Genomic DNA, 27,312 nt, shown 5'->3' on the forward strand with positions numbered 1-27,312 from the left:
CTGAGGGTGTTTAACGCAGGTTTAGGATCCACGTGGATTAAGAGAAGGCGGCACACGTACAAGCAGCGGTGAGAGAGCAGAGCACTTCACCACTCCAGCTCCTCGTAAAAAACATGTTGGAAAGAATTACACAGACAGCAAGAGAGAACGTTAAGTGGAACTTTACAGCCACTTAATGCACAATTTGCAACTGTAAACAGCCACATCACACTTCCTTAATTTGTTTGTGAGGAACTGCTGCAGCTAATTTGCTGTGCTGTCATTGGCTCACACTTGGGTGACTACATAACGACGAACTTAATCATCTTTGGCACAAATCCGATCATTACACACTTACAAATGTACCCACAATTGCGAAGGTAACAAATGTTTTTCGGTCATTTGCGTGGCTGATTCCAAGTAATAAACTGCTGTTAAGAGAGAGTGAAACAAAATGCAGAGTGCCGCAGTTTGTAGCTTAGAAGATGAGTGGGAGCACGGGGTAACAGAGCGAGGGATAGAGCGGCGGTGTGAGGAATAAGAGAAATCTCAGGTCACTAAACTGAGAGTGTGTTTAGCAGGAAACAACATGAGCTTTTCTTACACAGCTTCAAGCTGAGAGAGGCTAGACTTCAAGACTCACAAAACAAAAAGGAGTTGTAGTACCACATAAAAATAGAGTAGTAATAATAATCCTTTAATTGTCCCACAAGGAGAAATTTGGTCTTTGCGATGTGAAGGTTTTGAAAATACCTGAAATGGCACCAGTGGTACAGCTAAAAAGAGAAGACACACTGGAGGCAAAGCGTCTGTCTGTATCTTATATATAACTGTTATACGGGTTCATCTTGGCACACCTGGATTACAGCCCCTTATTTTTATTTTATTTTATTTTATTTTATTTTTTTGTTTCACACATGGTACAGCAGTAATTCATTTCCCATACACAACCTTCCTTTCAATTAAAGTAACACTGTTTCCATGCATGAAAAGGAGCAGGAAGAAGAATAAATTCTTATTGACACCTGCCCCCTATCTGTGATAATACAAGTAGGCAACCAAAATTACACTCTGACAATATTCTGCACATAACAAAACAAAACAAACAGAACAATATACTCAACAATGAGCAATACCACTAAATCTCAAACTAAAAGGATCATTTTTCTACAATTAAATTCTATTATTTTCAACTTCTTCATATTGGTTTATCATTTTATTCTTATAGCAGATTTTAAATTGAGAAACATTTGTACAACACTTAAGATGATCACTGAGAGAATTCCAGTTTCTTATACCTATGACTGTTGGACACATTTGCCTTTGTGTGGTTCGAGCAAACCGGTGCTTAAAATAAAACTTCCTTCTGCCATCCCCATTTTCTTAAGAGGTAGTGTTTTATTTTTTGCCCTAAACATAATAGTTAATGTCTGTAATTTCACTATGTCTTCTAGTTTTAATAATTTTGATTTTATAAACAAACTATTAGTGTGTTCTCTATATTTAACATTATGCATAATTCAAATCGCTCTCTTCTGTAATAAATATAATGGTTTCATATTAGTCACATATGTATTCCCCCATACTTCAACACAATAACTCAGATAGGGTAGAAACAATGAAAAATATAATATTCTCATTGTCTTGTAATCTAATATATATCTTACACTACCCAGGATATAAATACTTTTAGCCAACTTTTTTTTAACATGTTCAATGTGTGATTTCCATGTTAACTTGTCATCCACTATTATCTACCTGAACGGAGGCATCGTTACATCCTTCCTCAGTAAAAATCTTTACACCGGCTCCTACTACATCCATCCGAGGACACTTTTTAGTCGCATCACTGACATTTCAGTCCTACATGTGTTCTGCACTTTTAGACAATGATGAATTCACACTGACCAAGTGGATGTTGCGTGCCCAGGCAGCATTTTAATCTAAACCACACAGAGCGAGAACACAACTGACTTGGATATCTGTTGTGTGCTACATGTAAGAAATGGCAACAGAGGCCTAGGCCCCGACTTGTTTTTCTGATACGATCCAGAATTCAGGTGTGAGAACAGTTTGAGAGGCTTATAAGAACAAGACTAAACACAAGAAGAGACTAGCATGATGATTTTAAATTAATCACTCTAATTGGTGGGAATTCACAACTTTGGAGAAGCAAGAAGACAGTAAAGCCTGATGGAGCTTTTAAGAGAACAACGACTCGTTCATATAAGATCACGGAGGCCATGTCTTCCACCCTCATCCAAATATAGGTCACATCTGGCTTAAAAAACTAAAAGACAAAACAAAACAAACAGCCAGAAATTCAGAGCTGAGGCTTCAGAAACTGTGTAGAGCCTTTCCTCATTTCATTTTAGTCTCCAATAGCATGCCATACTTTTGTAAAACAAACTGGTTTCTGTCTTTTTTTTAACGAATTTTGCAGACTTTTGTGCTAATTTTGCAAATCGTGCAAAACAAAAAGGCGACGCAATTTCCAATTTTCTTTCATTGCAGTAAATCAAAAATATCTCTCTAGTATATATGAAGGTGGTCTGGATGGCTAACAAACTAATGGGGGGAAATCACAAACTAGCTGCTAGTCAGCTAATTAGTTCAACAACACCATCAGCACAGCACTCAGTGACTACTTAGCCCTGACCTCCTTCTGGACTGTTATCTGGCAGCGGTTGGTACTGGTAGCAGGGGTTGACAGAAGAACCCAGTGAGGCTACTGAAACAACATTACAGAAAACTTTGAACTGTTACCGCAAGAGTGAATATGTTAATAATCGTTTTATCTATTCCAACATCATCATAACAAAAATGCATAAAATAGAGCATTATGTAGCAAAACAAAATCATCCTCTATTAAGCTCATGGTGTCTCACCTGTCTGTAGACTGTTGTGCTGGGAGCGGTTGACCGGAGACTCCTGGACTCCAGCCCCCGTCTTGTTGCTCACAGCGTTGGACATCCAGTTGTAAAAGCTGACAGAGGAGGGCTCCGACAGCAGCGGGTGCTCAGTCAGCATGTCTGTCCCTAAACAAGGAGAGATTGAGAGTATGTTGCATCACGGAACAGACTACAAAAACCTCGATATTACGCTTGGATTGACTGCTGTTCATGCATAATTCATCTTTTACAGTCAGCACGTGGATAATGCGTATAAGGAGATGTTTCCACAATGTTCCCACTTTTCACACCTTAAAAACATATTCTAATCTATTTTTTACAGCTTTTATTTCTCATCTTTGTCCTTCTTGGGTTTAAGTGCAAATCTCTCTCTCTACATATTTGTTCACAGTGAGCTGGTGGCGGATTTAAGAGCACGCTGCAGTTTATTCATTACTGACATTGCTGAACAGCAGAGGTCACTGTTGGAACAGAAATGCAACTAGATTGTTTGAAGCTGTGATGAAAATCAAGTTCGAGCTAATCGATCGACTTTTACCAGAACCTTCCCCATACTGCAGTTAGCAGCGGTGCAACAAAATAGCAGTCGAGCGTGAGCACCTGTGCGAGTGAGCGAGCTGCTCTTGGTTGCGGTGGCGGCAGACGGCTCGTTCCTCTGGGGCGTGCCCTCCAGCAGATTGTGCAGACTCCGAAAGCTGCCCGTCAGGTTGCTCAGAAGGCTCTCCTTCCTGGGGCTGTCCTTGGCTGGCAGGCCTGCGCGGCTCACATGGGCGGGTGAGTCAGCTGCTGTGTCACCGCTGGTGTAGCTCAGCGACTGGTAGGGATGCGAACCCTGGGTATGACAAATGTACAGATTGCTGAGAGGAGTTTGTGTTCACACTATATCATTTTTTTTCTCAAGCTGCCAGAGCCCGTTCAAGTTCAGCGACAGGTGGGATAAACTTCGTCTGGCAACATTATGAACATGGCTGAACCTAAAGCCGAGGTAATACTTTTTAGACAAAAGACCAGAGTTGTCTAAAAAAAAAAAAAATACTGTATAAACACATCACACTTTAATTTAGGAGAGAGGAAAATGTCATCTCGTCACTCAGCTCTAATCCCTCCTGGCTTTCCAAAATCAGAATCACCTTCATCAGTCTGCAGTGGAGAGCTACTACCTTTGCAAAGTGTTTATGTAAACCAGACTATCATTATGCAACCTTGGGTTTTGAAATGTTAGAAAAAATAAAACCAAAAAACAATGACTCTCTTCATCCAACCGACAATCCAAACGTGTGAAATCCACAATCTCTGAAGATTTTTTTCATTACAAGAAAGCACGTCCATCTGTTGTGCCATCTTTACAGCCTGCTTTGTATACGAATGCATGACATAAAACCGAAACTCATACCTTTATTCTGAGCACAGACTCGTTGTGTGTATGCGACTTGGAAAGTTTCCTCATGATCTCCACTCCGCTCACAGGACCAGAGTTGGCTTCCTTCGGTGGGGGGCGGCTGCATGCTACCTCCAGCAACATCGTGTGTTCACTCACTGTGGCTTAAAAATAACAACACAAAATAAAACTCTGAAAAAAAAAAAATCCTTTAAAGAGGCTGAACAGTCTGTCACTCAACCCCAGAGCTCCTTTCAGCGAACTAGTGGTATCAGTCTATAACACATCTTTGCAAACACTGACAAAGTAAAGGTCAAGAGTTTCACAGCCCATCTGTGGCAGCAGATGGGTGCCTCGCAATATTATTAGCACTGTGAAAGCTGTAGTTTCCCACCTGCATCGAATTCAAATTCAGCTCCGTCCGCGCTGGTGTCACTCTGCAGAGCAGCTCCATTGTCCAGTCCCAAAGTTGTGTCACCCTGGTTCTGCTGAGGCTCCTTGGGTTTGGTAAGCTGGTTGGGCCTCATCAGACCAATAGCCTTGAAACCCTGAGTTACCACAATGAATTTCATCCACTGCCTGGCCAATGCTACCAAACCTTTCTTTAGAGTGACCAGGGCTGGAACCCCATCATTCTGGGGTAAAAGGAGAGGAGAGATTAGCACAGATTCATTTAAATAATGCAGAGAAGACAAAAAAAAAAGAGACGTTTGAGGCTACACTACACACGATCACGTTATGATCCTGCAGCAGTGCAACAGAAGAGAAGGGCTCGCACTAACCATAGTAGCTTCCTCTATGACAGAGTAGTCGGCTTGTTGCAGGTAGCGGTGCAGGATGTTACAAAGCATGCAGGAGGGGTTCTCGTGGAGGTAGCGGGCTCGTTTGGTCACGCGGTTGTACTTGCTCCTGATCGGGATGTGGATGCTCTTTTTCTGTTGGGGATTGAGAAATAAATAAATAATTAAAGGCATCTGTTGCTGGGAATTATAACTGTTTTAAATGGTTTTTCCATTATATTAAGCTCACTTAAGAAAATGTTTTGAAATAATAATTCAACCAGGAGACCCGTACACTCCTCATGTATACACATATGTGCTCCTAACCTCCAGAGCCTCGGTCATGATGCAGCCCATGACTGCACAAACGCGCAGCGTGCCCTCCATGTCCAGTTTCCGAAGTGACGATTTGAGCTGGTCAATGGGAACCAACCAAGCGCCAATGGCAGGTGTGGCTGTGCTGAGAAGATTCAACTGCCTATAAACACACACAGACACAACAGTCACCTTAACCCTTTAAGACCTACCATAGAACCAAGTCCGCCAGAGCTTATATTATATTATTACATGCTGTAGTGCCATTTTTGGGAGCATTTCAAGTTGATATACATCAATACAACCATTATAACCAAGATTTTAATAATATGTATGCATTGTAATTACATAAATTGCAAAAAAGTGCAATAAACTACAAAAAAATTTAAAATCGTTTTTGTTTTTTTAACATATATTTCTAGTTAGAGAAATTTAAGAGGCTTATCCCTCAAAACTGTAAATACAAAAAAGTTGCACAAAATAGTTTCCCACCACAGGAAATTTATTTTGAGTGTCTTCATAGTTTTATTTTTGAAATACACCAATTTTTATATACTGCAGGAAAAACGAAAATAAATATTATACTGCAAATTTGCAAAAAAGCAGCATATGCGTCAAAATAAACTATTTCCAGCAGTGCAATATGAGTCGTAAGCATCCCAGAAACGACACAGAAAGTCATAAAGTCAAACATAACTTTTAAAAACACCAGTATAGGCTCATGAGGCCTTGATGGTAAAAAAACTACATTTCCGCAAAAATGACGTCACTTCCGGTTTCGGGCAGGTCATGGCAGACATGCGATAGTTCACGCTGACTTCTATTCCAACGTAGGAAGTGTTACAAACAGCTGATCGGATCAGCAAAGCGTTTTTCTGGAATATTATGTTTTTGTTGCTGCAAGTGCTTTTTATGCAGTTTTTGCAAAGCTATATGTGGAAGGAAACTGTGACCAAGGACAAGCTGATGGCATAAGATGTAAGTACAACTCCTCTGGTTTCATAAGCAAAAACAATTTTTGCGCTAGCTTACGTGGTTGCAGAGCTACCGGGATTTAAAAATAGTTACGCAAAACAGAGCAAAACAGAGCAAAACAGAGCGTGCCCGCTCCGATCGGCTTTAAAGGGTTAATAACCACTGCTCATTACAACCAAAAATATAATCAGACTTCTGTAAAGTTTATAGGTTAAAAGGCACTGCATTTAAATTAATATGCCTGCAACTGCAAGTGGTTAAGAATTGCTTTGTTTCTTTATTTTCTAGTGCAGATGCCAAGCACAGTAGGCTAAATAATGAGGAAATTCACAACTCAACTTAAAACTAAAAGAGAATGACTAATCAGCTTATCGTGCTTCAGACAGACGATGATGAAAAGTGGCTGACGTAAAGAAAAGAGCTGGTGTGATTTTAATACAGTTTTTCTGTACAGTGTATCGTCATATAGGCATCACAGAGCCCTACCTGGAGATGGCCTGTGAGGCGGACCGCACATTGGTGGGAGCAGCAAAACTGAACCAGATCTCTCTAATGGTCAGTTTCATGCTGCTGGAGTCAGGCGGTGGGGGCATGAGAGGAAGGTCTTTCTTCAGGTCGTCTGATTCGACCCCTTCGTCCTGCAGAGAAGAAGCGAAGAGGATTTAACAGGAGGTAATGGATTTATGGCTCTCCTCTGTGTAGAGCTCCATTTCCTATCACAGATCATTTTTCAGATTCAATAAAATGTATGCAAGGTTGTTGCATCTTTTTTTCTCGTGGGTGAGAAATAAGTTTGACTTTTTTTTTTGCACATATCTGAACACATGTGAGCAAAACAAATCTGAATCAGACTGTTATCCATTAAAGACAATGTTCAGTTTGAAATGAGTGCAGCAGAGCTTTTGCACTTTTTTATGACACTGTTAGCTTGTTGCCTAGTTGTTCAGGATAAATTCTATAGTGATGATACATATCCTGCGAGGAATATGGAAATGAACACTTATCTGACTTTGATTCGGAGCATTAAAATAACTGATTCTGACTGAAATCTATTTTCAGAAATAAAGCCCCCGTGAGGAACCTGCACAGTGCTCCACTCCGTCTTCATCAAGCGCGTGGGGGACAAACTGTAGATACATGTTTTTCACAGCATTTGTTTGTTCCTGCGAGTCTTCCATAAGAAACAGTGCAACAGGCTCCTACTGTTTGCTTTTTTTTGGTTTATTTTGTTTTGCCAGATCGGAGCCGATGGCATTGCAAAACAGTGTTTGATTCTGAAGCAAAGTCAGACTGATGCGTCTTTTGCCAGCTTCACTCGCTTTTCGGTCCTCGGGCTGTTTCATGCTTCTGCAGAAAAATTTAAGCATCACATCTGGAAACACCTGTCGGCTGTGAAAATCCTGCCTGCCTGCTCAAGCGAGATGAACATGTTGTGTCTTGCTGTTTCTCACACTTCTGCCTTTTAGATGAATATCTCACTTCTTAAGCAACCTCATCTTTTCAATGCGGCTGCCCTTCAACCCCCTTACAAATGCATTACTGTTACAGTTTATGATTTTGGTTAAACCTCCTGTTATGCTGTTTATTACCAGATCCACTTTGGTATCACTCTTTATTGTGCAGTGGCCTATATTTTACTGTCACGGCAGTTGTTTCACCCTAACCAAAAAGCCATCAGAGTTTTGCTCATTTTTTTAGCCACTTCACAGGTTAGAAGACTTTCTGGTTTCTCACCTGGTCGTCTGAGTCTGAGTGCTCATTAACATCAGAGGCTGGACTGACAGCATCATGTGGGAGGTTGTCATCAGACATATCAGTACTATAACCGCTTCCTGTCTGAGAGCCGGTTGAACCATTGGACTTCGACATTCCTGTCTTCCCTCCTGCGTCTGAGCGCCCCATCACACCGAACGCATTGTAAAGAATAGCTCCTGACTGACGGCCCCCTGCAAAACAAGTGTAACACATTTAGAAATGGCTACAGAAAAGCCCTCATCTAAATCAGAATATTCAGATTTCCAGGAGCAAACTTAGTGCATTGACTTACCTTTAACTGTGAGATTCTCAATGCCACATTCAAACATGATCCAGCCCCATTTCTCCAGAGATGCGGCAGAACGGCCCAGATCGCCTGCTGTTGCCTGGGCATCGGTTTCATCTACCAGTGAAAACTCCTCCATTTCCTCCAGGCCAAAGAGAACTTTGGACTTCTCAAAAGGAATTGCTGTGATAGCACATGTGCCAATATCTACAGATGAAGAAGAAATAACACAACTATTAGAAAATGCTACAAATCTACAAAAACAACATGTGCTAAAATCCAGCAAATCTTGATAGTGAACGTCAAATAAGAGCAAATCTTTCCACATTGTTACACAGCGTCGTAACAAAGAGGTTGGAGTGATGTTCAAATAAGACTACTGTTCTGCAAAGCCAACCTGTGGAGTCCAGGCCTCGGAGCTGGCTGTGGATTCGGTGGATATTAAGTCTTGCAGCGATCTCTTTGCCTTTCTCGATGCCGGCGTTGGAGCGCAAAGAGCCCGAAGACTGAGGCTGCATCTTAGTGGCTGAAGCGTACTTCTCAAACATGACAGAGGGTCGGCCATGCTCTGTGGTGTTGGGAGTCTCTTCTACAATTCCCCTGAAAGCAGCAGCGGAAAATGTGCATGTTAAAAATCTTTATAATGTAAATTTAGTTGATTTCATACTCAATCAAACAAAAAAAAATCTGAATCAGGCTGAATTCTTAAATCCTACTGGCCTAGCATTCCTAAAATAAATTAAAAAAAAAAAAAAAAAAAAAAAAAAAAAAAAAAAAATTATATATATATATATTTAAATATAAAAATATATATATATTTTTTTTAAAAAGCAATCCAACAACCAAACGTGACGGAGTGTGTCAAACCAAGCGTGTCAAACGAGGATATTTGCCCCGGGCATACACACTCCAAAAAGCTTAGTCACTGTAAGACTGTAAGCACACAAACACATACAATGTCATGACAAGAGCTGGAGGCATTACCTGTTCATCCTGAACTGGGTGGCAATCCTGTCAAAGCACAGTGCCACTAGAGACACATGTGTGACACTCTTACTGGAGCAAGATGGTGACCCTTCCTCTACAGAGGCCTGCAGGAGGCAAAGGTTCACCTGCACATAACAGACAACAAGAGAAAGAAACACAAATCCAACTTGAAGTGAAATGCTGTGTGGGAAAAATATTGCTCTTCAAAATCAAACATTCAGAAATACCTATGTCCAGAATAACAAGAAAAAGTATGATAGTAGTCATTTAAGTAGTCATACACATTCAGAGGTATTGAAAAATGCTTGTATAATCTAACGGGGTCTGAAACTTCGGAAAGGGCCATGTTTCCAAATCTATAGCTCCACAGTAAAATAAAAATAATAAACAAGCAGCTAAATAACACTAAGCTGTTATTAAAGTACTCCACACTAAATCAGAAACTACTGCATAGTCATTGTTTCAGTATAAAGGGATCTGCAGCAGTGCTCATGATTCTGTGCTTGCTTCCGACCCCTTGTGGCTAGAGCATATTTTTTAGGACAGCCACTGGCCTCTCATTATTCTGGGTCACAGGTCTCACCTTGGGGATGGACACGTTGGCTTGGAGGCCCTTGATTTTCACATTATCTGGTTTGACGGACAGGTCTGTCTGGCCATGGGAGATGTTTAGGGAACCAGGGGTCGTGCCCTCTGTCTTGGACAGCTTATGCTCCTGCTTGCCTGTTTGGCTCTGTGCGGATCCAGACCCAAAATAGAGGGACAAGAGTCAACAGGAATAAACCCCGCTTCTACTCACTTTTAAGCTAAGGCAGAGATTTTATTAAATCTCTCAACATTTAAATGTCAAGCTGTTGTTGCCCTGTGCTGTGACTTGCTGTACTTACAGACTCAGTGACGGTAGATTTGCTGATCTGATAGGCTTCATTGAGGACTTTCCCGTGCAGGTCATCCAGAATCGCTGCTGGGTGTCGGATGCTTGCAAAGTGGGCCATGGACTCGATGTACCTGAAACAAACCAAGTACACAGAGCTATTAGAAAACCTCAAGTTTTACAGAAAGAGTTGATACAAGTTTTATCTATCTGCAAAAAACTGTAAAGGCTCCAAACTGAACAAGTGATTAATGTCTTTAAGAACATTTCCAACCCAGTGCTGATGGCCTCCAGCAAACTAAAGATTCCCACTGCTAAACAATCAAGAAAAGGACCAGACTCTGAAGCTCTGTCAGCAGAATTTTAGCTCCAAGTTTCAGTGTGCAGAGGGATTAAACTGGCTTAAGGTCAAATCTTAGCCTCAGGCTAAAAATAACCGGAAACTAAGAAAGTGCAGTGTGAGAAAGACTTTTTGGCAGTCATGAGATTATCTTTATAATCTGGTTTTTCAGACCAGTATTAAAAACTCATTTCTAAAGGAGATGTGGCTAATGAGGCAGCCTGACAACAGAAATGTTCCAGGCCAGCTAACGCTGTCTGATAAGCCTCGTAACTACCTGTCCAGGGATTCAGCCACAAGAGGTGTGAGCACCACGTTGATGGCTCCTTTCACCTCCACAATGGCAGTGGTTCTGGTCTGAGCTAGGGGCTGCTCCAGAGACCAGTCATCTGTGGTTGTGTCCTCATCTGTGTTCTCCATGGCCCTCTTATCCAGGGGTGTATACGGGGTACTGTAGAGATATGAAGAGAGCTTCAAGCAAACATAGAAGAAGCTGCAACCTCAAAGGACTGCAACTTGTGTGTTGTAGAGTATAATTAGTAATGGTGGCTGACACATTACTGGCTGATAAAAAGAAAACAATGCCATGAAGCTGAGCGGCAATACGGTAACTTCATAATTAAAAGTTATTGGAAAAATCTATGACTTTAAAGCAAAAAAAAAAAAAACTTTCCTATGACAAGGTTTCAACTGGAAGTGATAAAGATGAAGGACAAATACCTGTTGTTCTCACCCATCAGCTGAACACCTCTGTCTAACAGCGAGCTGGCTGAGAGGCCGTGCTTTATTACCTGTAACGTATAAGAAACAGGCCCATTCTTAAACTGATGGTCTGAGTGAATAATGGACACAGAGACACAATGCCAGCATTAACAGCATTACAGAGGAAATAATACATGTGGACTGAGTCAGTAATCTCACTACATGAAGACTAATACTATTAAGATAAAGACCTTAAAGCTTGGGATGGAGAGCTGGTCAAAAGAGCCAGAGCTCTCCTCGCTGGTAGGCGTGTCCAGATCAAGGGGGCGATGCAGCGAAGACTTGGAGGTTCTTTTATTGGTGGGTTGTTTGACAGACCAATTTGAGACCTAGCAGAGGTAAAGTTAAATATAGGGATAATAATCAAATCATAATGTCAGACTATAGATGAACGAATTTTCCATCAGGGGTGTAATGCTAAAGAATTTACCTGGTAGTGGGCTAGGTAGTTCTGGTAACACGCCATGACGTGAGGCTGTCGAGTTACCGGGCCCGGTTCCGCCATCTTTTCTGCCTCCACTGAGCTTTCCTCCTCCATTGCCAGGGCTGAGACAAAGGAGGCCTGAGATGTGTGGCTGGGCAGGGGCTGAGGCGGCAGTGGAGGGAGCGTAGGCGGCATCGGCAGAGGACGTGGTTCAGTGATCAGCTCCCCGTTGAGAACGTACGTGAGGGGACCCTCGACACTGTGGTAGATGGAGCTTCGGCTGTGGGAGGACAAAATATGAATAAAAAGGACTCAAATTAATTTGTCAAGTGATTAAAAAAATGTCAGTGTTTTGGTGCAAAACGGTCTTTCGTTTCATCTAAAAGCAAAAATCCTTTGAGAGCTTAGTTGTGAACCAAACTGTTGAGAACGTCCGCGTGCAGTTTTATGCTTTCATAGTTTCCACGACTGAAACTTTTCACGAGAGCGAATCGATTATTTATGTTTTCGTGGACGCTGTATCAATCAAAAAAGTGTGCTGAAATCAATGCGAGGGCAATTTATGGCAGCGGAGAAATGAGGAGGTCGTTTCAGAACGAGAGCGAAATCCAATTTGCGAAACATACCTGCAGTGAGTGGCTGCCGTGGATCAAACATCTCATTTGTTCAAATCCCCTCCATGACGCTCAGCCGTGCATGCATGATTGAATCGCAGTAATAAAATAAAGCTGCACCGTATTTAGCTTCAGGCCAAGTTGCTTTACATCCCATTGATATTTGCAACTAGTTTGGTATTAAAGATAAAAATTGCATAACACGGTTCAAGTATTCTAACTCGTAGCTGAATCGAGCCATTTTACAATCATTGTAAAGATTGAAAGTCTTCTAGCTACTTGTTTTTAAAAGGTCTCTGAATTTGCTTTCAACTCCAGCTACCTTCAAACTTCAAGTGAAACCACTCATTCTCTTGGTGTTTGAATCTTTACATGTACAATATATATTGAAACAAATTCTTTACAACTGCTCATTATTATTATCTAAAAGGGGCAGCACTTTGAAAGAAATGCAGCAAGGTCAGAACTTTTCTACACAGGTCATTAATTCATCTGCTCTTAGAGAGGAGAAATGAGAGACTCTTTGATATTACTGTGAGCTGTCTTCAATCTACCATCTCCTTAATCCCCATGCTTAACCTTGTACATGATCTGACCATGCTCTCAAATTTCCAAACTCTTTAACTTTGAGAACTTTTGCAAGCTTCCCTGGGGCTTAGCGACATATTGCACGCTCCATTTTCTAAAGTATGTTATCATCTCATCTGACCTGTAGTTCTCCATGTGATACGGTGGCTGCTGAGGCTGCTGCATCTGCTGCCTCCTCTTCTTTTTGCGTCCTGGGTAAGTCCCCGGTCCCTCGTCGGCGCTGCTGATTGGCTCAAAGTCCTCAGCGGCGGAGAAGTAGGCCTCGCTGTCGGCCACTGACATGCTGGAGTCGGCAGAGCGGTACTGATGGAAGGTGTTCGAGTCCGCTGATGGCGTGAAGGGAAAGGAGCCGTAGCTTCTACGCTGATGGGGGGAATCCAAGACGTTCTCATCGCTGCGGGAAACCTCGCTGCTGAACTGCACGCCTCCAGACAACACCGGCGGCGGCTTATCGGTGAAAACGGCCGCCGACAGGCTCTTGGTGCTGCCCAGCCGACCAGAATGCACAGAGGACTGACGCTTGAGAGGAGAGCAGAGGGGTGAGCGCACTGAGGAGCGGTCCTGGGAGCTGTTGGGTGAGACCGGTGATACTTCTGGGACTTCCCCTAGGGTGCTGCAAAGAAACCGGGGAAAATGCAGCATTCAGGAGGCATGACAGGAAATATATAGAGGGAAAACGTCAACATTTTATATCTAATACATGAACAAAACTAGAAAGGTTCAATATTTGGGGTTCAGAATTTTGGGACCACAGTAAATTACATGAATGTGCTACTCACTCAGCAGGGCTTTTGCCATTCATGGGGAACACGCGTTCTTCTGTGCTTGGCGAGGGGGAATCTCTCTCTCCTGCCAGTAAGGGTAAGGCAGCACTGGAGGAGCTGTTTTCTTCAGAGGAAGAGGCCGAGCTGTGGGATCGTTGGGGCACCTGGAGACTCAGGTGTTGCTGACCATGTCTCTCAGGCAGCTCAGGAGGCAGACAAGGAGAGTGTGTGTCTGTTTTCAGTCCTACCGCCTTCCCTCCTAAATGAGAGGGATTAAAAAATGTATATACATCAACATATTGTTTATCTAAAACACCCTCAGTCACAGAGCCGTGGACAGAAAAGGAAACGCATTCTTCCTGCACGGTCTTGTTTAGTCAGAGAGGTTCCTTTTCGTTTGCTTATGAATTAAAAAGATTGCAATTATTCTTTATTTTTTCCTTAAAAGGAGAGTCACTCTTGTTGATAGTAGAAAATAAAGAATAAATCTTACCATCCACTTTGGGCGTTTCCTTTGTAATGATACACTCCCCAGGCTGTAGCAAAGATTGGCCGTAACACATGTCTGACTCGGTGCTGGATGAAGAGAATGCGGATGAGGACGAGGGCGTCAGATCTTCTAGCTTGAAGAAGTCCAGCCCCATGTTGGTACCTCCAAAGAACCTGCAGCCACCGAGGCAGCCACAGCGGTTCCTGTTTCGCTTGTTCCGAATGCTGGCATCCTCTGGCCACAGGAACCAGAGTCTGAGGAAAAGAGGAGTGAATAAAATAAGAGAAATGGAGTAAATAAGAAAAATAGTTTTGGGGCTCTCTTTCTTAGCTGAAAAAGAAAAAAAAAAAAAAAAAAAAAAAAGCGTTTTCTTTCCCTGCTGTACGCCTGATTTTGTCCAGTCACTCATACTGAGACCTTGACAATTTAGGCTACGTTCACACTGCAGGCGAAAGCGCATCAAATCCAATTTTTTTGACCCTACGCGACTCATATCCGATCATGGTATGACAGCATGAACGGCGCAAATCCGATATTTTCAAATCCGACCTGAGTCACTTTCGTATGTGGTACTGAATCCGATACATATCCAATGTTTCAGAAAGCGACTGCTGTGTGAACGGTCAGGTTGCATTAAATCCATCTTTTACGTCACCGACACAAGACAGACGCCAATTATCAGCGCCGGAGAAGACATTGCGAACGCTTCCTGGCCATCCCGTGTACATGTCAGTGAAACTGTTGGGAAGACAACGTTGGAGAAACGTGAACATTTTATTTGTACTGTATAATCTGCAGATTCTGACAGAAATCTGCAACTATCCTTTGAAGCACCGCTCCTCTAAAACAGCAATAAGGATCATTATTATGTAAATAACAAAATAACTTAAAGCAAAAATTGGGAAACGTAAAGTCCGAAGTCTTTATATTAAGGGCCATCAGTCAAACAATATTGTTTGGTCTGGGTCTAAACAGAGCGCGTTGTGTGTAAAGTCTTCTTTTGCGCATGCGGGCCGCTTTGAGCGTTCACACTAGAGTGCGTTTGCTGTCACATTTTATTTGTAGTGTGAACAAGCAGACAAAAAAAATCGGATTTGATCAAAAAATCGAAATTGAGCATTAAGACCTGCAGTGTGAACGTAGCCAAAATGTACCTGTAACATTTACCTACAGTAATAATACACATGCTGGAATATAAGACTGAAAACAAAGCACTTCACTAGCACTGGTTCCTTAACAGATTCTTAATTATTCCATTCAGAATCACAGCAAGTGACCAAAACTCTAGTCTGATATCATGTTTAATGAGCAACAATGAACAACATGTAAATGAGTTGAATAGCTTCACAACTGTCTCAGTGACACATTCTAGAGGAGTGTGATTCAAAGTGTGAGTCAGTCCCCCTCTGAAAGAAATGTCAGCTTTTACATTCTCCAAAACCTGCAATTATTACTGGTCTCCCATTTATCTCTCATGCTAGTGACCGCACTTGGATTTTTTTTTCTACCTTTTGGTCTGAGCATCGTGCAGTTCCAGAAATTGCCTCTGCACTTCACATTTGGCTGGGTGGTCAGCAGCCAGGGCAATATCTGCCGTGATGAGGTTCAGGTTGACTGCCCCCGCCTCCAGCCAGACAGAACGTCGCAGCAAAGGTGGCTGACCGAGACCCAGCGGCTGACCCGGACCTTGACCCTGTCCAGCCGGCTGCAGCCTGGTCACTTCAGCGTGTTGTTGTTCAATGTACTGCCGGATGTTTACATCCTGCACCACAGCGCTGATGCCCTCGCCCACTGCCTGGTTGTGCAGGTTACAGTTGGCTACACGAATAATGCCCGTCTGGAGGTGGGGAAGAAGAGAGAAAACAGAGAAGATCCTCAAAAAGTATAGAAAAAGAAACATTCTGAAGTTAAACATTTATAGCTTCAGAGTTTCGGTTTTTTTACGCTCATTACCTTGATACTGGCAGCACAGCCATGCTCGACAATGAAGAGGTCAACTCCATCCATGGCCAGGCGGGTCATGGTGTACTTCAGCTCCTCGGATGTGCGACAGTGACCGGGGAGGCAGCTCAACTGAAAGACAACCATCATTTAGTAGCAGAAACTTTTGAACCTTTACTAAAAGCCAAGCTCCTGTTTAGTGTTAGACTGTGCTTTAAATACTGCTGCACAGCCTGTAGACACAGTGGCTTAGACACTAATGAGGGCGTTTAGGCAGCATTTTCAAAAATATCCTTGTTAGTATTCGAATACAGACAAGACACTTTGTGAGACTTGTTCCATCATTTTATACATCATGGTGCTGTGTATGTATAGCTGTTCCAAGCAGATAAATAGATACGGGTTTGACTTTGTTTTCCTGTGAGAAAAAGTGCACTTTCTGAGTCATGCATCATTAAAGAAAGGCTCAAAGTGGTCTCCGTTTATTTTCTGGTCTCATTTGAACATTTCATTTCACAAAGGACAGCTCGGACCAGCATTCAAATCTCACAAAAAGCAGCCCTCGGCCATAATGATCTAATTTAGCAGCTTCCAGTAAACGATTCAGACACACGACTGCTAACTAGTTCAAACCGGAGCCTGACAGCAGAGAAAGTGAAAATGTGTTTAGAAATGAGTCTCAAATATCACGCAGTATTTCATTGTATGCCGTCTGGCTGCACCTTGGCATCGCAGATGCGACGATCGACACCGTGCTGGCAGATGACAGAAGGCTTGGGTTGTTCTAGCTGGAACTCCCGGGAGAACACGTGGAAAAGGAAAGTCTTAGCCCACTCAATCATGCTGGCCACCTAAATAACCACCACAACAAACAGTAACAAGAAAATAAAATAGATACAGTGATTACGGGGGTTTGAAGCATGAAAAACATTAAAGCACAGCACACTCTGACAAGCTTTTAAGTAAAAATTTGCACATTTCTTTAAAATTTGCAAATGCGGGTTTGATTTCTACTAGGGATGCAACGATACCAATTTTTTCAAACCGATACGATACCGATACTTGGATCTGAGTACTTGCCGATACAGAGTACAAAAACGATACTTCTGTCACACACACACACACACATATACAATGAATTGGAAGACAGGTTATATTCCCTGCCAATAAAAAATTAAATCTTAATAAAAATGACCACAAAAAAATTTCAATTGAAAAATAAGCACTTCTGTTAAATTATTGCAGAGTCTCCACATTGTAATTTTACAAAATATCACTGAACTATTGGCACTGTCTCGAGCTTTCAGAATAATAAATAAACACTTCTGTTTGGAATAAAATAAATACAAATTAGGTTTGCGAATAAAATAAACTTTTAAAATTATTGCAGAGTGTCCATATTGTAAACAAACAAAATAATTATTATTATATAAATAATAAAATATAAAAAATTATAAAATAAATAATAAATAAAATAATAATTGCCCCCCTAGTGGCCAATCTAAAAAACTACAACAGAAATGACAAGCCACCCTCTGATTAATGAAATAAGTTGGTATCGGTTCATGGTATCGGTTAACTTTTACGAGTATGAGTACACACACATTTTACAGTATCGGCCCTGATACCAGTATCGGTATCGGTGCATCCCTAATTTCTACTGTACTGGTGTTTAATTCCAGCTAATAAAACAGACCCACACACCTGTGGAACAGTGACCCTGCCGGTGAGCCCCCCAGCCTGCATATCAATAAGCCAGGCATACTCCAGTGTGTCACTGCCCAGAGGAAGGCCCTGAGCGGAGAACATGGCGTGGGCCCTCATCTGCAGGCCAGACAGACTCAGGTGGCCGTCTCTCAACACCCCATCAGCTGTGGGACGCTGTCACAAAAGAAAGGATTTGCACTTACAAAACCAACATAAATTGATATGACACGATACTTTTTTTCCCCTAACGTGTAACCTGTGACCACGTTCTTTAATAAGCTTTCAGACTTTCCGTATTCCAGATTTAAAGAGTGCATATTATCTAGCCTAGGGAGGGAGATGAAGACACATTCTCTGTCGAGGATTAGTGAAAGTTATTAACTCAGCAGCAAATAGGATCTAACACAGCTAAAGATTACAAATTCTGTGCGGTTGCACAATATGCAGCTGCTTATGTAAATATGTGGCTATTGCAAGCGCGATTCACATTATGCAACATCTACAGCAGTTTTTATGGTTTTTGAAGGACTGAATTGCCCTTTCAGCCTAAGTTTTAAATTGTTTGTTTTTTTATTGCTGACTCAATTAAAATGCAAGCCACATAGTTGCTTGACTTAAGTGGTTTCAAGTAATATCCAAATAAATTCAAGTTAATAGCAAAATTGCACTGAAAATACTCCTACAAAACACAACTGCTGTCAGTTTAAAGGAAAGAGTGAAGAAATGTGATTAGTATGAGAAAAGTAAATTACACCAGCACCCTGGAGGTCTAAGGTTACTGTCCACATTTGGGTAAACAGCTTTTGAAAAACACCTTCCAGTGTGGAGATTTTCACAAACTCAGTTTCTGCATTTACATGTGGACATGACAAACAAAGACTTATACCTCTCCTTATCTGACATCAGACTGTGCACTGTGTTACTGCTCCTTCAGGCTGCCAATAGGCCAACATTTCTTAGGGGTTATATCATCACCTGTTGTTTCCTTGACAGAACTTGACAAAGGTGTTTGGATTTTCATGGGGACAGAGATTCTTAAACTAAAGCTGTATATCTATTTTTAATTTTTATTTTTTAAAAAAAAGAAGAAGAAAAAAAAACCCATATATGACCAAAATCTCATATCCCGATATAAGACATCTATCATCCCGATAACGATATAAATCACAAAAATTTTACATTTTCTGTAAATTCCGTGAATCTCGGGCAGCTCGACTTGCATGAAGTGTTTTCAGCTGGGCGTCGTGTACCTGGAGTTATGACTTTTAGCCGATGCATGAAGCTATACATTTTTAGACATAAGTTGTAACGGCCGCCGTTTTCATTGTGAATATTTATTACACGGCGTGCTGCAGGGAAAAGCCTGTTCTAACGTTTGCGTCTAATGTTTATTTTTTTACCACCTAACACCTCTTTTTTGCTTCTCATCCGTAAACACCGCATACTCTTTCACGGGATTTAGTTTATTTTGAAAAGTCTCAACAGGATCTTGAGCTTTATTGTGAAAGGTTAATATGCAAAACAAACAAGCGGACGGCGGAGCCACGCCATTGTTTTACCGTTGTGGTTGCTAACGGCAACGCATAAAACCAGGCGCTTGTCCGTCTGTAGTGTGGTTATATTAAATATAAGAGAACTTTAACAAATTAATATAACCACTACAATGACCATCAAAACGATGAAAAAATATTGCTGTAAACATTATATTTTGCCACACTACGAAACAAACGATAGCATAATATGAAACGATAGACGTTTTTATATCGTCACCCAATATATATTGTTATATCGAACAGCCCTAGTGGACACAGCCTAAACTGGACTCAAGCTGGGCCTAAGGTTTGGTTGGTTTTTTGTGTGTGTGTTTCTAACAGTTTTTTTATTGGCATATATTTTAAAAACCACAAAGGTAGACATGAGTTGCATAGTATTCACCAACCAGTGATTAAGATCTACTTAATGTATCGAATTAGCCTGTTGTCACGATACTTAATCTTAGCTTGTATAAAAACAATCTGAAGGTTCAGCTGAAATACTGAGAAGTTGAGCAGATGTGGTCTAATGCTGTTTTAAGTTATTCATTTATGTTTACTCACTATAGCTGCATTAACATGGTAAAGCATAACTCTGTGCTCTCCTGCAGGACAGCCCTATAAATAGGAATGTGGTCTGGGAGTCCAAAAATAGTGTAGCACTAAGATGCAGGTGCCTTGCGTCACTGAAAGGCGTAGAGGGAGTGAAATAGAAGAATTGTTTGCTGGAAATACGCAAAGATGGGACTAGAAGCGTCTAAGACAAAACCAACCAGATCTAGTCTAATACTTATATATTTAGGAAATTCCATAAATCACAGGAGCCCAGCGTCAGCAGGTAGGTGAGTCTAATACCTGGTAGTTGTCACTGACAAAGATGTGAACAGGGGACAGGAGCAGCTGAAGCTTTGTCTCCTTGTAGCCCTTTTTCATCTCAAAACACAGCCGCTCCAAGAAGCCGGACGGAGCTTCGGGACCCTCGCTGCTGCAGTGCTGTAGAGCCCAGAGACAGTAAGCAAACATACTGAGTCATCAGCACAGACACACACTGATGGAAACCTACTGATCAAAGATAATGAATGTATATTATTGAAGGTATACAATCTGTCTACATGATGCAAATTTACATTCTTCCATTTTTCTTTTACCAATTAAAACACAATATTTAGTAACTGATTACTATACTTTAAAAATGGCTTATTTTGTTCGTCTTACACTCGACTGTTTCCCACCGCAGCGAGCAAATGCTTCATAACCATATTCTGTGCACTAACTCTGCTCCCCACCCCTCGTTCTCAACTACTTGTGTCATCAGTCTTACCACTGGCAGCCGGCCGTGAACTTTGTAGAGGTTAATGAGCACGGTGATGTCCCAGGGCCGCAGGTCAAGGGGATGGATGTCTGAGGTTTCTTTATGTTCGCTGTCTTCCATTCCCAGTGGAGACCAGCCAAGGCCCGAGGAAGTAGAAGTGGACAACACAGGGCTCGACACGGCTTCCTCGAAGTCTGTGTACATGTCATCCTCGCCAAAATAATTTTCCTGTGAGAACAAAATATGAGGGAGATTAGAAAATTGTTTAAAAAGGGCAACTTTTTCATGATTTCATTCCTCTTATGCTTACTTGGTGCTTATGTTATGAAGTGTCTATTAATAAATTGCTTCAGTGACTACATAGTAAGTCATAGTAAGTATTTCGGTACCTTGATGGAAATCAGAGCTCGGAGCAAAGGTCCATAGAGAATTATTTGAGAATCTGGTGACATTTCCATTTCCACATGAAGTCTGTCAGGGGGCAGCTCTGAGGGGTCAGTGGTTGCCCGACTGTGGGGCGCTGAAGCAGATGTGTGAGCCACTGAGGTGTGTTCTGGAGGCCGCAAGGCCGATAGCATGGATTCCTCCATCTCAGAAACTGGGAAAATAATCAGAGCGAGGTAAAACAACAGTATCTACACATGAATGTAAACCACAGGTGTCGAACTCCAGGCCTCGAGGGCCGGTGTCCTGCAGGTTTTTGATGTGTCCTTGATCCAACACAGCTGATTTAAATGGCTAAATTACCTCCTCAACATGTTTTGAAGTTCTCCAGAGGCCTGGGAATGAACTAATCATTTGTTTCAGGTGTGTTGACCCAGGGTGAGATCTAAAACCTGCAGGACACCGGCCCTCGAGGCCTGGAGTTCGACACCCCTGATGTAAACAATGATGACAGATTTTACAGAACTCATACTGAGCAGTTAGCTTACATGACTGTTTGAGTTGCTCATCAGCCTTCTGGGGATAAATGGGGTGCCAGGTGTAGTCAATGATAAGCAAAAAGTTGGGCACACTCCAGCAGTCTACCCAACCAGATCTGATGTAAGGACGAGAAACACGGACACTCAGAGCACAGTCATAATGCTTTATCACCATTTCAGATGGATTTTACACTTTATCGTTTGCTTCATGACCCGTTCATCCGAGGACACAGCCGACGCAGCAAATAGGTCACGCCTGACTTCTCGGCAGCACACAGCGTGCCGGCTCAGAAAGTATTCGATCGTAACCTCCCAGGGGGTTAGTGGGTGTCTGACAGTGCTGCGCCTGTGGGTCATGTATAATAAATGATCTGGATGTTGGTTATCATGTACCCAGTGCACAAGGCGTGTGCATGTGCTGCCTAAATAGCAAAGGATCTTTACAATCTCTTTAAACTCCCACTGACCGAGTGGTTTACACATTTGCATAACAAGCCCCGGTTCAATTCCTAGTTTGTCAACACTAATCTCACACAGCTCTAATGTGAGCAAAACACATAACCTGCTGAGTTTTGACAAGTAAAGCATTTACTGTAAGAAATATCACAATACAAGATAAATTTGGAGCTTGATAAATAGGTAAGTTAGCTTTTAAACCTTGCTACACATCCATACATACATCTTTGTGGGGCTAGGAGTCTAACCAGACCTCCTTCTCCTCAGTCACCTGCACCAACCCCTCTGATTGGACACGGAGACTTTCCCATGACAGCCAAAAGACAATATCTCCAGTGTATCCTGGGCAGGTTCGCCATGACTGAAATACCTCATCTGGGGGGCATAGTATTCAGACACCTGAAGCACCTCAGCTGCCTCCTTGTGATGTAGAGGAGCAGCTGCTCTACTCTGAGCTCTCGAATGACCGAGTTCTTCACCCTACTGCTAACCGAGAGCCACAGATTCCCTTTGGTGAAGCTCATTTCAGCAATTTCTTTCTTTCGGTCACTACCCACAGCTTGTGGCCGTACACGGAACAATAGATTGACCATTAATCACAGCTTCTCTTGTCCTGCTCCGCTCTCTCCTCTCCACCTCAGACCAGTACAATGCTTGGGTAAGGCTTACACATATAAGAACATTTAGTACAGCAGCAGCACACCACTTCTTTATGTCATCAGAAAAAAACAACATCTGCACAGAAGGTAGAATCATTCTGGAAACAAGTGCTGTGACCAAATGCAGGTAATGTTTAAAACAAAGCTCCGTGGGGAGAGAAAAGGATAACAGTTGCTGACAATAACAGTTTGCTGCCTTTTTAAAAATGTGGGTATAAAATCTTTGAGGTTGTTCCACAGCAAACTAAACAAAAAGGAAAGCATGTATCACGCCATTCTGGATTCAAATCTTAATTCATGCAGTGAATAAACTAAAGAAAATTTAAAAAAATAAAAAGAAATGCCGTAAAGAAAAAAAGGAGACCTCAGAATCCCCCATCACCTACTTCAAGAAATACAAACTGAAGCTTTTGGAACAGCCCGCGCATTACTCTGCTTTGAACATCACTAAAAATTTGATGTGCAGCCCTTAAACATGTGCATGCAAGACACCATAAAATATCTCAGAACACGAGATATGCAAGTAAGAGTGGCTGACATTTCCTAAATCGAGAATAGAAACACCCTCGGGGGTTAAAACAAAACAAAAAAAACAACACAAAAACAAAAACGGAGGGTTTGCGAGATGTGATATCTGTAAGCTATCCACGCTTTTACAATTACTGTTCATGAAATAACAAGATATGACTGCAACAGTGCAAGGCTTATTTTTAATTTTTAATGTCTGTATTTACTACTTTTGACTTAAATGGCACACAACTGCAGCTTCATCTTGCATGAGATGTATTCATGCAATTCAAAAGGTCCCTTTTCTGAGCAGAAACGAGCCCCATTAAAACAAAGTCTACTTCATGTCACTTCAAACCAACATGGCAGCAACAACTGATCAGACCACAGCATGAAAAGTGCAGGTTAGTGCTACTCTTACTTGAAATTACCACCTACTATCTTTTTACCTCAGAAGTGGTGGTGAGTCATCATGCTCTTTGCTAACGCACTCCCTTTGTTCCCCCACAACTAGAGAGAAATGATTACTGGCCTTAACTCACTCTGCGCGGGTGATGTTCCTCCACCTCGACTTGGCGGGTTTCGGAGGAGGAGCTCCTTGATTCTCCCCCGGCATGAACATGTCTGGGGGCAGCTTCATGTTCTGGTAGTCTTTGGCCAGGGTGAGCAGGGGGCAGCGGCTCGGATGGCACTCTGGCAGGGAAAGCCGCATGTCTGTATCTTCCGCCTGAGGAGGACAAAGTACGCGAACATTAATGTTCTGGAGTCACATTTGTGAGTAAATAGCAAATAAATCTGTATCTATAAAATACTGCTTTGAAATGTTTTTTAAAGAAGAAAATCCTTTACAACTACATAAAAAAATAATAGTTCTCTATTGGATATTTATTTTTGGAATAAACTATAAACCGATTCACTCACCTTTAAGCTGAAGCGGGTATGGCAGGTGGTTGGAACAAACTCATTGAAAGGCAAAGTGAAGTCTATATTGAGCGTCTCGCCGCAGGCTGCTAGGTACACTATAGAAGATCAATAATGCAATTGATTAGTTTGTTGCCCTCCTAGGATTAAGTAGAGTATACATATACCGTAAGATGTATCATGACTTAATAGAGTTAAAATGCCTTGGACATTAGCTGCCAACGTTAAAGAGGTACTAAAGCGTCGACTGCCTTCGTGCTCTACCTGGAGGTTTTTCTTATACTGATCTCACAGCGTAGACACAACAAGCATAAACAGCAGGTTTATTTGACACACTGTAGAACTGTATCACTGTTATTACAAAGGCTCTGTGTCATTTCACATACACATAACTTCCTTTAAAGTGATACATGCAGCAAGGTACGTCCTAACAAATCAGGACATCGTTAAAAACATTTGCAGTAAATATTCAGTATGAGGTTTTTAAACTTCTAGGTTTATCTAATTAAGCATCTAAAACGCCCTATCGATCTCATCTTTTTATAACCGTACAGTACCCTTCATTTCATTTGCTACTTTGACTTGCCGAGAATGAATGCTCGACCCGTAAAGTGACAGTTGCTCAATGGCTGCAGCGCCTCCAGAAAGCACAACTGCTCAAGATGTTTTTTCAACAAATTAAAGTGATTTCATGAAAACATTTAATTTAAAATGAACATCAGCTGTTCAGTAGATCTTTCTTACCATTCTCCTGTTGTTTGGTGGAACAGTCAATCCAGTTGTGTTGGTTTGCTGCCCAGATCATCTCAAACTGGTGGAAAAGGATCTTGAACTTCCAGGAATACGGCACAAAAGAGTAGATATCGGGGGCGCTGTCACTCGCCCAATCCTGGATCAAATCTAAAAAAGAAAGGGAAAAGAAAAAGTGATTCTCGTAGATACATTTCTTTCAAGATTGTTTGGGATTTCCTGACGCGTCAATACACACATGGCCAAATAAAAGAATCTGAAATTTTGCTCACCAGTGAAGAAGCTTTTCTGGGCGTAGATGAAATGGTACGTGGCCTTGTACACCTCAATCTCACACTGCCACGACTGGGGCATGTTCCATACCCGGGGGTAGCTGGCTATCACGTGGAACTAAAAGAAAAATGGGAAAGACAAAACAAATTTTAACCTTTGAGGCGCCTTGTGTGTATGCAACATTAGTGTCTGCTTTGGCTCCGCTCTCCTTGATGAAAAGCTTCGTTGCTGATTGCCTGCTACTTACAGCCAACATCTCAGCCTCCAGAAGGGTCCTGTACTGCATGCTGCTGGTGGTGTCCACATGAAGCAGCTGACCTTTGATGGTGGGAGAGTATCCTGAAAGCACAAGCAGAAAAGCAATCATCTTTCAAAAGCTAGAGCTACGGTCAAGTTCTTGGAAACACTGTTATTTACCAAAGCTGCTTATGTTAACTTCCGGGAACAGAGGTGACGCTGACATAATTTCATCTGCTCTGTGTGACAAATCGTTACATCTCAAAAACTATGGGTGCTTTCAAGGTGAGACAACGGTTTGGTTGTGGGGGAGTTTTATAATGTTGCTTTAGTTCATTGTCATTCGTTTATGCAGTTTTTCAGTCGTGCTGAGGTCTGAACTTTGACTGGGCCGTTGCAACCTTGATTCTTTCCTTTTTTAACCTGTAGTTTTACAACTGTGGTGGGAATGACTGTCCTGTTGCATGACCCAGCTGTTTCATGGCCTCACATTTGACTCTAGAATACTTCGGTATACAGAGGAGTTCATGGTCAACTCTATGATTTCAACGTGGCCAGGTCTGATCGTCCTTTTTACTCAGGACAAAACAATGATTCTGAATGATAAAACCTTCACTTTACAGTTATACAAGTCCTAAAGCAAATAGTTGTTAACAATGTTCCTTACAGGCCAAGACTTAACAAATGTTGGCAAACCTCAGTCTGTGTGCAACGCACAGAAGAGAGGAGCTGAGTAGTTGCAGCTTAGCATTGCATGGTTAACCTCACATACACCAATGAGTGATTACTTTAGGCAATCATTCAGCAAACTTTAATAAGCGATTAGTCATTTACTAAATAAGGAAGCAGGAGTTAAGTTAAAACAACTGTTATTTACTCTCGTTTAAATGTCTTCATTTTATTTTTCAAACTATTTTTATATTTGTGAAATTGTTCATAAGATCAGTGTTGTAATAAGATGCATTATGTAACTAAACTTTGTATTTAAAAGTTTAGTTACAGAAAAAAGGAAAAGAAAACAATCTCTAGGTCTTAGTAAGCTGAGTAATATCACAAAACAAAAATGCATGTAATGTAATTTTAGAATTTTTACAGTGCAATATATAAGAATGATTTCCATAATAGTAAACCTACACTCTACACACTAACGTACCAAAGATTTTAATAATTTAAATTCATTACAGCCCCTAAATTGAATTTAAATTATATGGAGGATGTTGCACAATTTACATTGGTTCCCCATAGTAAAAAAAAAATCATGTTTAGGAAAAAAGTAAATTATGATTTATTAAATAACTGCCAGCAGAAACTGCAAAATTAAATTTAGCACACTTCATTATTGACAAATGAATTTGATGAATATCAATGGTAATAAATATCTGAAATAATAATAAAAACAGAGATACCCTCATCTTCATCATTAGCCATACAATAAGCAGCTTGAAGAATCCATCGCTGTACACTTAAATGAACTTCTAGTGAGATCTGATAAAGCTGCTTATCACAGTAGCAGTTCAGCCATTATTAAGTGTAAAAGATGATTACTACTTGATGAGAAAACTGCTGCGTGCGCCTACATTAACCAGAGCTGACCTTGAGCCAGGGGGATATTTGCTGATGTGAACACTCATATTTTGGTCTACTGCTGTTATTTTAGTGAAACACACACTTACCATTCTCTCCCACAGTCATGGGGATGTTGACTTCCAGGTAAGAGCCTGCACCTACATTCACATGAATGGCATTGGTTTCCTAGTAACAGGGATGAAGACGTATCAGAAGAGAGAGAAAGCAAGCAGCGATATCATACATGCTGTCAAATTATGAGTGGGCGCTTCAGAGAATAAAAATACAAGAAAGAGAAAAAAAAAA

At 41.5% G+C, this 27,312-nt stretch overlaps 1 protein-coding gene across 5 annotated transcripts in view; it reads right to left on the minus strand.

Annotated features, from left to right (window-relative positions):
* The window catches only part of bltp1 (bridge-like lipid transfer protein family member 1), a 77,176-nt gene that overhangs the window by 38,963 nt on the left and 10,901 nt on the right, over window positions 1-27,312 (minus strand). For 4 of the 5 annotated variants that reach the window (XM_087832714.1, XM_087832713.1, XM_087832711.1 and 1 more), the window contains exons 12-45: window positions 27,114-27,192; window positions 25,451-25,542; window positions 25,203-25,320; window positions 24,925-25,080; window positions 24,181-24,278; window positions 23,802-23,986; window positions 21,647-21,753; window positions 21,104-21,312; window positions 20,724-20,942; window positions 20,258-20,395; window positions 17,868-18,044; window positions 16,886-17,014; window positions 16,176-16,295; window positions 15,731-16,059; window positions 14,226-14,476; window positions 13,748-13,991; window positions 13,090-13,581; window positions 11,773-12,046; window positions 11,534-11,671; window positions 11,301-11,371; window positions 10,858-11,031; window positions 10,254-10,374; window positions 9,950-10,099; window positions 9,364-9,491; window positions 8,777-8,979; window positions 8,386-8,586; window positions 8,073-8,284; window positions 6,825-6,976; window positions 5,376-5,526; window positions 5,052-5,204; window positions 4,664-4,904; window positions 4,285-4,433; window positions 3,492-3,723; window positions 2,868-3,017 (exon numbers count right to left, since the gene is read on the minus strand). In XM_087832714.1, coding sequence (XP_087688840.1) covers window positions 2,868-3,017; window positions 3,492-3,723; window positions 4,285-4,433; window positions 4,664-4,904; window positions 5,052-5,204; window positions 5,376-5,526; window positions 6,825-6,976; window positions 8,073-8,284; window positions 8,386-8,586; window positions 8,777-8,979; window positions 9,364-9,491; window positions 9,950-10,099; window positions 10,254-10,374; window positions 10,858-11,031; window positions 11,301-11,371; window positions 11,534-11,671; window positions 11,773-12,046; window positions 13,090-13,581; window positions 13,748-13,991; window positions 14,226-14,476; window positions 15,731-16,059; window positions 16,176-16,295; window positions 16,886-17,014; window positions 17,868-18,044; window positions 20,258-20,395; window positions 20,724-20,942; window positions 21,104-21,312; window positions 21,647-21,753; window positions 23,802-23,986; window positions 24,181-24,278; window positions 24,925-25,080; window positions 25,203-25,320; window positions 25,451-25,542; window positions 27,114-27,192 — 6,043 coding nt within the window. Of the gene's footprint in view, window positions 1-2,638; window positions 2,711-2,867; window positions 3,018-3,491; window positions 3,724-4,284; window positions 4,434-4,663; window positions 4,905-5,051; window positions 5,205-5,375; window positions 5,527-6,824; window positions 6,977-8,072; window positions 8,285-8,385; window positions 8,587-8,776; window positions 8,980-9,363; window positions 9,492-9,949; window positions 10,100-10,253; window positions 10,375-10,857; window positions 11,032-11,300; window positions 11,372-11,533; window positions 11,672-11,772; window positions 12,047-13,089; window positions 13,582-13,747; window positions 13,992-14,225; window positions 14,477-15,730; window positions 16,060-16,175; window positions 16,296-16,885; window positions 17,015-17,867; window positions 18,045-20,257; window positions 20,396-20,723; window positions 20,943-21,103; window positions 21,313-21,646; window positions 21,754-23,801; window positions 23,987-24,180; window positions 24,279-24,924; window positions 25,081-25,202; window positions 25,321-25,450; window positions 25,543-27,113; window positions 27,193-27,312 lie in introns of all 5 variants that reach the window. The other variant, XM_087832709.1, reaches the window with a different exon arrangement.

Source organism: Neolamprologus brichardi, chromosome 19 (assembly GCF_056152115.1).
Source record: "Neolamprologus brichardi isolate AB-2024 chromosome 19, ASM5615211v1, whole genome shotgun sequence".
NCBI classification, from domain to species: Eukaryota; Metazoa; Chordata; class Actinopteri; order Cichliformes; family Cichlidae; genus Neolamprologus; species Neolamprologus brichardi.